The following is a 9,701-nucleotide window of genomic DNA, read 5'->3' on the forward strand; positions in this document are numbered from 1 at the left end:
ATATTATATTTGCTCTCAAAATACACAGGTACTGTCACATGTGAGCTTGCACTATAAAAAAAGTTGATGGATTATCCATTTCCCTCCTTTACAGATGCCTATCAGGCTATTATGCTCTTTCCATTATTTTTCTTTTAATAAGTAATAGAATTGTATTGAAAACGCATCAAGGGGGATGACACCAATGTACAAAACAAAACAATGAATAAAAAAGATAATGTCAAAATATAAAAGGACCTATGCACTCCAAAGTTATCAATCTTGTGTCGGCTAGCATACCGTTTTCATTGCTAGTATAGTTTGGTACGTATCGGTACCGTTACATTTTCCAGTACCGTTTTGGATTTATCGCTACCTTATTATTTTATGTGAACATTATTTATAAATCTTTTTCTTTTGAACTCAATAAAAAACATAATATTGTAAACTGTACCTGTCACATGACGCTCCCGAGTGGTTTAATGCTCCCAATTGTTTCCGGTCATTGGATATTACAATTTCATCTCAAACGTCAAGGGTTATACCTGTTTACCTTCTAAAGCCCGAATTTTTGAACTGAGAGTACCTACCATTTGAATGACTATACAATGTGTGTTTACTAAAAACTGGAAATACTCTTACTACGAACATCGAAAAAACTACAATACCGACAATTTCAGCGGTACGCCATGAGTTGGGAGTATTTACCATTTCAATGACTATACTTACTAGTACTAATTAAGGTTACAATTACATTGTGAAACATCATACTTCCTACATTAAAAGTGTCCACATGGTATTTATAATCTCACTCCATTTTTTAGGTTGTTCACTCTCCAATGGTTAGCAAAAAGACAAAAAGTAGGATGGATATAGCTTAAAAGGTGTGAATTTTTTAATTCCCAAAATCTCGAACATTTTCCGCCAAAAAGTGGTAACTTGTTACCTGATGAATTGATTGCAGTAAGTGTGGTCATACTATATAATAAGTGTAGCCATATAACACAGTAAGTGTTACCTTATTAAAGCTTAGCCAAAAAAATATGTTACCTTATTAAATGATATGTAAAACATGTCACTGTGATAAATAACATTGCATTTTTTGGCCCAAAATTCATAAAATCATATCATTTTTTTGCAAGTTCACCTTCATCTTTTTTTGGATGGTTTTGATCTAACAGTTCTGATTTATCTATTTTTCAATCTAAAGGTTCATATTTAATGAAAGCATTATGCTTCATGCATCCATATTATTTGGGACTTGGAGCATACTGAAAGTACAATGTTGGGGTAGACCACTAATTTTCTCAGGGGGTGTTTTGCTTTCGCCCCTTAAAAAATAATTATTTATTTACAATTTTCAAGCTTAAAAATAATAGACTTACTGAAATAAAAAAAATATGCAATATAAATCTTGTTTGGTAGATGTCGATGAGACAGACATATCAAACCCTGCAAAAAAAATTTTTTTGTAAGCTCGTTATTTTTAACTTTGAAAATAAATTATTATTTTTTAAGTACTTATTTGAGAACGGGCCCGAATTAGAAGACAATAATGAAGTTTCTTTTACCAAAAGAACCCAAAGAGCAATAGAGGTGAGTGTTTTATAGAAAGGGCAAGAAAGTAATCTCGCCATGGCCCGTGGGCGAAAACTTTCGTTCTATACCTATCGCGGTTACTCGTAATGTACAGTAATAATAATGGATATATGTGTTCAAAGAGAAGGAAAAGGAAAAATACAAAAAAAAACAACAGTGGGATTTGAAGCTGCAGAGAGAGAGAGAGAGAGAGAGAGAGAGAGAGAGAGAGAGGCGCTGTGAAGGAGGAGGGGAAACGGGAAAGGGAAGTTGGAACTTGAATCTTGTGAGGTAATTTTTGATATTTTTCTTGAATTGCTCAAATAATTCCACATGTTCACAAATGGGGTTGATTTGGGATTTGAAAATCAATTGGGTTTCAGGGACCCTAGAAATGAACAGGAGCTATAGTTGGTTTCCTTCCTCTATAGTTACTGGAAGGCGATTAGAAGCCAAAAATATAGAGCTAGGGCTAAACCTTCTCTTCTATTGGACATCTAGTTGCTTGATTTTGTTCTTATAGGTGGCTTGGTTAAAGTGCAGTTCTTATGCTAGAAACAATTTCTGTAACTAAAATTTTGAGTGTTGAACCTCCTGTGGGTGTAATTAGATGCTGGAAATGATGTTCTAAGGCTAAAAATCACCTCTGTTAAATGCTTTAACTGTGTTGTTGGAAGCTGAAATTGTATTGGTAATGCTGATTGCTGAAATATAAATTCAGGGTTGCTGAAACTGTAAACTGGTTGCTGGAAATGAGATTGGGATGCTTAAACTGGGTGTTCAAGTGCATAAATTCAGTGATAGATGCTGGAATGGAAACTACTCGTATTTTCTGAAAATATGAATCTAAGTGAAAAAATATTTATTCATTGTTACTGAAAGTGAAAATCAGTCGCTATATTTAGTTGGAATTGGTGTTTCATTGTTGGAAATTAGTTAAGAACAGAGTATAGAGTAAGTGGTTGCAATTGCTCAGTTTCATGAGTATCTAGATTTAGTACTCATATGTGCGGATTGATGTGTTGTGCAAGGTTCAGACGCGACGACGGGTGCCACAACTTCATGCACGGGTTGACTTTGTGTTGATATCGTTTTGCTGGTCCTCAAGGTAAGTGTACAGGTTCATTAGTTACAACTATGAACTATTCGTTTTGCCTAGATGAACTTTGATGGGAGTAATTAGTTTTCAAGTTATTTGTGTTGAGCATTATGAGTGGAGCTATATTTTGCGAGAGTTTGATGCTATGAATGAGTTAATGACCAAAAAGGGTCGCACGTGGCCGTAAGGATCATCATGGCCAAGAGGGTCACGAATGGCCGTAAGGGTCGGAAATGACCAATAGGGTTGCTATAGCCACAGGGTTCGAATTTGACTAAATGATTATGTATATGGTGTAGTTTTAGCTTCATTTTAAGAGAGGTGATACCCATGTGTCACAAAGGGGATACACTTGAAATTATGTTTCTGCTGTACTCAGAGAGTTAGTTATAATGGGAAGGGCTTATTCTTTGAATTATGGGTGGGATAAGCATACAAGGTCAACCTTTTAAAAGTTTTTGTTAAATGTTCGATCTAGATGAGGGTCACTATAATGTTCCACTTTTTATGACTGTGCATTAAAGTTATTATGTTTTTGTCTGGTGATCGCGATAGGACAGTCCACTACGAGTCTAGAAGAAAATATGAGTCATGGTGAAAGAAAAGGAAAAAGAAGAAGTTTTAAGAAGAGATTGTTAAGCACCTGTATGAAATATTTTTGTATGTATGTGTACTACTTAATGTAAAAGAGGTTGTTTATAGTAATCTTATCCTTTTGTTAAATAAGAAACGAAAGGAAATGTTAATTTGGTGCTCTCACATTCCATTTTGGAGCCAGCATGGTTTAGTTTGAGGAGTGGGAGAAAAGGGAGAGGGGGAGGAGAGGAAGGGGAATATAAGTGGTATGTTGGCCCCATTAGTGTATGGGTATACCTATGTTTGTAGCTCTGATTTGCAGGAGGATTTGGAATAGGATTTTCTTAATTATTTGTTGAGTAGAGTTCTTAATTTGTCGAGGCGTGTTGTTACAATTGGTACCAGACCATGGGCTGTAGGTCTTATATGAGATCTTTGGGTAATTAATCATAGTGCAAAACAATTGTGTTGATAAACTTTGGGTTGGGTTCCTATAGTCTCAAGATCAAACTTGGGAAGAAGACCTTTTGTTTATTTAGTAATATTTGGGATTTGGTATAGATACCTTTACGGCTTAGGAACACATCACCGAGTTTTGGTAGGTAACTTATTGTGGTAAACTTTTATTTATGTGTGAAAAAGAAAAAGAATAAACATAAGTAGGTATGTATTTTGATACTATGGGTTCAAGTATGCTGTATGCCATTGGTTCATTTTGAGTTTACCTTAATTGGTTGTTTAATATTACAAAAATTTACTCAAAAAGATGCCAAGTGAAATTTATAGGGTAAAGTAATTTCGGTTATGCTAGTTTTATGATTGTAATAATTATAGTTTGAATCTGGCCGGGTTTTCTTTTCCAAAAATATCTATGCATAAACAGTTGGCTTAGGCTTCAAATTCTAGTGGTGTTAAATAATGGGAGGATCAACATATTTAGCCACTTGTGCTTTGGTGTGTGTTCTAATAACTTGTCTTCTGTTATTTCTAAGTAACTTAAATGTGTACAGCTTTTTGTTTAGTGGATCGTAGGAATTTTGGAGTTTCTTTAGAAAGGAAATAACTAAGGAATAAATTTTCGTGGTCACTCATGTTTTGTTTAAGTGGTGGGTCACACACATTCATATAGGTAGATTGATTGGAGTGGAGTTTATAGTATTACATGGGTCAATGCTTTAAGAAATTTGTAGAGTGATCGGCTTTGCGTGTTTGATGTCTACTTGACTCATTAAAGACAGAAGTTATGAATATTGAAATTTGAAAGTTAAACATGGATGAAAAGCCAAAAGAATTATGCTTTGTAGATTGGAAGCATACTAGAAACATGATGGAAAACAGATGATGATAAAGTCATCTTGGAGATTGGGGTCTGGTAAAGTATGAATCCCTATTCTGAGTTGAACTAAGAAGCCTAAAGATTTGTTTTACTCATTGTTTTGTATGCTTGAAGAGATGCTCTCGTTCTAGTATTGTACAAGGCAGGAGTGGGTTGTTACATTTTCCATCGGTTCTCTATAGAGAATTATTGGGAGTTCTCTATCTTCAATGACATAAATATGATAGTATGCTTGATTAAAGATTGATTTCTGGTTCTTGTTTGGATTTTTTTGTTGCAGTACTGTGACAAGTATGGAGATAACAAAGCCCTCATTTAGAAGTTGAATCTATTCCTCTCTGATCCCCATCAGTTGATTCAACAAATTGCTGGGACCCAAAATCCAACGGTAAGCACATTTACTGTAAATTGGCAAAGGGTTGTATTAACTGTACACTAATTTTTGCTAAAAAACCTTGAGTGTGTGTGTGTGTATTCTTAAGTCCTTGTATTTCTTATTTGTAGAATCATGGAAATACAAGATATGAATTTGGAGGAAAATCAGAATTTGGAGGTCGTATTGGAACCTAAGGTTGGAACAATATTCAATTCTGAATATGAAGCCCATGAATGTTACGCTAGATATGCGAAAGCAAAAGGTTTCGGTTCGGTCACTAAAACCTCTAAGAAGCGTGACGGTGGGCTAAAGTCGAATATAACTTATGGTTGTCATCGGAGTGGAAAGCCCAGGACAACTGCTTTGAATCCTGGTAAATCCCATCCAACAACAAAAATAGATTGTAAAGCCCAAATGAATATCTCTTTGCAAGTTGACGGGAAGTGGATGTTGAATTCGATTGAACTGAAGCATAACCATGAAATGGACCTAGATAAAGTGAAATATCTTAAGTGCTATCGGACTAACCGATCACATGCGATGAGGAAATTGAACGGGGCAGCCGAAATCAAATTAAACAAAACCATTGCCTCATGTGTGATTGAGGCTCGGGCCCCTGAGAATCTGACGTGGTTAGAAAAGGATGCAAGGAATTACGAGGATAAAGTCGGGCGTTTATGGCTCAAGGAAGGGGATGCCGATGCATTGCATAAGTACTTTGTCAAAATGCAAAAAGACAACGGGGACTTCTTTTATGCCATCGATCTTGATGAAGATAACCGATTACGAAACGTGTTTTGGGCCGATGCTAGGAGTAGAGAGTTATACAAAGAATTTGGCGATGTGGTTACCTTTGACACCACTTACCTTGTCAACAACTACGACATGCCTTTTGCATCATTTGTAGGGGTCAACCATCATGGACAGTCGATTTTGTTTGGATGTGGTTTGATATCATGGGAGGACACGGCTTCATTTGTATGGTTGTTTGAGTCTTGGCTTTCTTGCATGTTTGATTGCTACCCTAATGCCATCATCACAGACCTATGTAGGGCCATGCAAAACGCGATAAGTCAAGTTTTTCCAAATGCACGACATCGTTGGTGTTTGTGGCATATCATGAAAAAAATTTCTGAAAAGTTAAAGGGGTACGACGAGTATAAGCAGATTAAACGCAAATTGAAGAATGTTGTATATGATTCCTTAAATCTAGAGGAGTTTGAACAAAATTGGGCGGATCTCATCAATGCATATGATCTTCAGGGCAATGATTGGTTAGCTGGATTGTACGAGGAGAGGCACCGATGGGTACCGGCATTTGTTAAGGATACCTTTTGGGCAGGGATGTCAACAACCCAAAGAGGCGAGAGCATGAATGCCTTCTTTGATGGTTATGTCCACTCGAATACGACCTTGAAGGAGTTTGTGGAGCAATATGAGAATGCCTTGCGTAAGAAGGTGCAAGAAGAAGAAGAGGCAGACGCCCGTTCCTTAAATGTTCAAGTTCAAAATGTGTCCCCTTATGGATTTGAGAACCAATTTCAGCAAGCATACACAGTTGCGAAATACAAGCAATTCAGAGTGCAAGTAGCCGAAAAGATTGGGTGCAATTTGACTATTGGACTAGTAGTAAATGGTATTTCACAGTTTCACATTGAACAAGACATTCTAGTTGGAAAGAGAAAAGATACATTTAAAACTGTTACTTTCCTTGTTCATTTTAATGAGGAGTCAAGAGAAACTAATTGCAATTGTCGGTTGTTCGAGAGTAAGGGGATGGTGTGCACACATATGATCTCAGTTTGGTCAAAAAAGAAGCTTGAAGTAGTGCCCGATAAATACATTCTACGAAGATGGAGGAAAAACTTGGCGAGGAGTCACACAAAGGTTAAGGTGAGTTATGTTAATTGGGAACGCAAGCCTGAATTTGGTCGCTATGATAGTTTGTTGGAGTTATTCAATAAGGCCGCCGACAAGGCCATGTATTCCACTGCCAAGACTGATAGGATGGCGGCTAGGTTGCGAGAAATTAAAGCGGAGAATGACTTATACGATGAGGAGTGTCTAAGCAATATGCCTATGGTTGGAGAATTACTATCAAACGTTGACGTTTTCCCACAATTTTTTTGGGAGCAAACACCGGGCGAATATGAAGCTACCGTGGGTGATCCAAGTAAAGGTCCTCGGAGAGGGCGACTGCCGGCTAAGAGGAAACAATAAATGGCTGAGCCCAGAATGTTCGCACTATGAGATTATCACAACAGAGTGCAAACGTTAATGTAAGTGTGACTTTATTTATGCTACATCTTGTCCTTCCATTTTTATTTGCTTTTTGCATGTTAATCGAATGACAATTGGTTATGTTTTTTAGCCATCACGTGGGAGTGTAGGATATGTTGATATGTGTAGCATAGACCTTAATGAATCTCTGGTTGATTTGAAATCTAATGTATAACTTTAGTGTAATTGCAGTTTTTTGGTGCTGAAATTGAAGTTTTTTGTTGATGTAATCGCAGTTTTTTTGTTGTTGGAATGCAGCTTGCATTGCCATGTATTTATCCCATGCTTTGCTTCATTGCTTTGTCCATATCTGTGTCGTGTCCTATTGAGTTTTTGGCACATGAAGAAATTCCATTCCCATGTGGTTTGTATGCTTGCTGACTGTTCTCGGTCTAATGCTTATTTGCAGGTGCTGGAGTTGGAAAGCTCACAGACCAAGTCTGCCAAGTCCTCTAGAACTTGTTTTGTTGATGCGTAGCAAAATTGATGGGGGGAAATTGTACTCTGTTAGGATTTTTTTGTTTCTCTTGGATCAATGAGCCCCAATTGTATGAGATGCGTTAGTTAAAAATTGCAGGATACATGTGTTATCTTTTGTTGGAAGTAATATCAAGTATGCTCTTGGCAATGTTCTGTTGCTATCAATGTGTTCTGGTGTTGCATTGCTAGTCACTGGGGTTACCTAAGATGAGAATCCACATGCTTCTGGAAAATCCACATGTGTTGCCTTTTTACTTGTCTCATCCGCATGCTTCCGGGAAGTCTACATTTTCAAAAAGGGTTACGCAGGTTTAGTTCTGAGGTTAGTGGTTTATTAATCATGTTATGATTGAGTCAGTTGATGGCAATTGCACATCATTTCTGCACTAAAACAGTCCTAAAACAAATCTGTCTAGTAAATGGAGTTCGCCCAAGCCTATATGGATCAGGGAGGAAAAAATAAAGAGAGATGATAAAAAGGAAGATTGAGGGGACACAACAACTGGCCATACATGGAGAAACCTGTTTGGGTGCTAATTAGGAAACTATGAATGGGGTCTGGGGTCTGCAAAATAAGGTTCCTATTCCTCACCTTCCCATTAACTGACTTTCTTTCAAGTGTACAAATCTCAACTTTGGTTTTTATTCTATAGCAGCCATGCAAAATCAGTCACTTTGTCTTACTTTCCCTATGGTTTTTATTCTATAGCACTCATGCCATGCAAAAACAGTGACAACAATTGCAACACCAATAACTAGAGTAATTTACAAGCAAAAAATCTGCAACAATTGCAACACCAACCACATATGTATGTTCCAGACTTTTTGAAAATCATGGTTACGCCACCATACCACAACTTGATATTCCAATAAAGTGAAAAGTTTCAACCTTAATCATTATATACTGTCAAAACATTATGTTAGCATATCATGACTGACATTATGCCATGAATTTGAGCACAATAAATCTAACCGACAGCAAATACAACACCAAGGAGAAAACTAATCACAATAATGTGACATGTGGACAGTCCGCATCCAACTTTATTTTTTGGTCACAATAATGTGACGTATTTTTCCACATTCCAGATGGGTTTCCGGTGGTGGTTTGGTTTTATGCTTGGGACAGTGGCCGGTGGTCTATTGAAGCTGGCGGCGGCTGTTTTCTTAGTTTGAGTAGGGTTAGGGTTAGCTTTGGGCTTCTGGGTTGGGCTTGACCCATTATCTTTCTGGGTTGTTTATTGGGCTAAAACTATCGATCTGGGCGGATTGAGGTCCGGAGGTGTTCGGGCTTGGCTTGCTTTTGGGCTTTAGCCCTTAGGTGTTTTGGGCTTCGTCCCTATAGGTGTATATCCAACTTAGGTTGGATCCCTCTCTCCTCCCCCCCAACTCGATATACCCATTTTCAAGTTTTTCCAAATAATATTTTGCCATATCAAAAAACAAAACTTTATTTTTTGTTTCGCTTGAACTTCCTTCAACAAATTCCAATAATGGAGGGAATTGTGCTTCCTTAGCTGATGTTGTGTGCTGCACCCAAGCACTGTGCATCATCCAAAGAGCTATATTGTTTATGCATAGACACGAGCCAATCCAGACACTTGTTCGCTACAAGCTGGCCAAGATTCATAAATACTGGAGGTCTTACCCACAAACACAACACAATAATCTTATTTTCCTGCCATTTCTTAATCATAGCATGAAAGTTAATTTCAAAACTACTTATACCAACAACAAGCATAATAAAGTGAGCTAATTATGTAATGTGGTGAGGTTTGAAAGAAAAGGAAGCTCCAACCTCCGGTGGAGAAAAAGTTTGTGAATAACTGAAAAAAATCAAGAGTCAATGGAGCCTTGGATTATCCACTAGGAGATTACTAGACCTCAGTGGTACGGTAAATGTTTATCTACCAAGTAAAAAGTAAGCTTTGTCGGGACGAATTAATAATTTATAAAAAATTTGCGCAAAACTAACGAACACAAGTTTTTAATAAATA

General features: G+C 37.2%; 1 protein-coding gene across 4 annotated transcripts; it reads left to right on the plus strand.

Annotated features, from left to right (window-relative positions):
• Nucleotides 1-1,705: 1,705 nt before the first annotated feature.
• On the plus strand, nt 1,706-7,865 carry LOC131332349 (protein FAR-RED IMPAIRED RESPONSE 1-like). 4 transcript variants are annotated; one of them, XM_058366529.1, is made up of 6 exons: nt 1,706-1,848; nt 2,589-2,665; nt 4,849-4,956; nt 5,073-7,223; nt 7,316-7,393; nt 7,634-7,865. In XM_058366529.1, exon 4 carries the CDS (start codon nt 5,077-5,079, stop codon nt 7,162-7,164), a length of 2,088 nt encoding a protein of 695 aa, XP_058222512.1. In that variant the 5' UTR covers nt 1,706-1,848; nt 2,589-2,665; nt 4,849-4,956; nt 5,073-5,076; the 3' UTR covers nt 7,165-7,223; nt 7,316-7,393; nt 7,634-7,865. The 4 variants fall into 4 exon arrangements, with proteins under 4 accessions (XP_058222512.1, XP_058222511.1, XP_058222510.1 ...); XM_058366528.1 differs by lacking the exon at nt 7,316-7,393 and having other exon boundaries at nt 2,595-2,665; XM_058366527.1 differs by lacking the exon at nt 7,634-7,865 and having other exon boundaries at nt 2,595-2,665; nt 7,316-7,569.
• The last annotated feature ends 1,836 nt before the right edge of the window (nt 7,866-9,701 follow it).

Source organism: Rhododendron vialii, chromosome 7a, assembly GCF_030253575.1.
Source record: "Rhododendron vialii isolate Sample 1 chromosome 7a, ASM3025357v1".
NCBI lineage: Eukaryota > Viridiplantae > Streptophyta > Magnoliopsida > Ericales > Ericaceae > Rhododendron > Rhododendron vialii.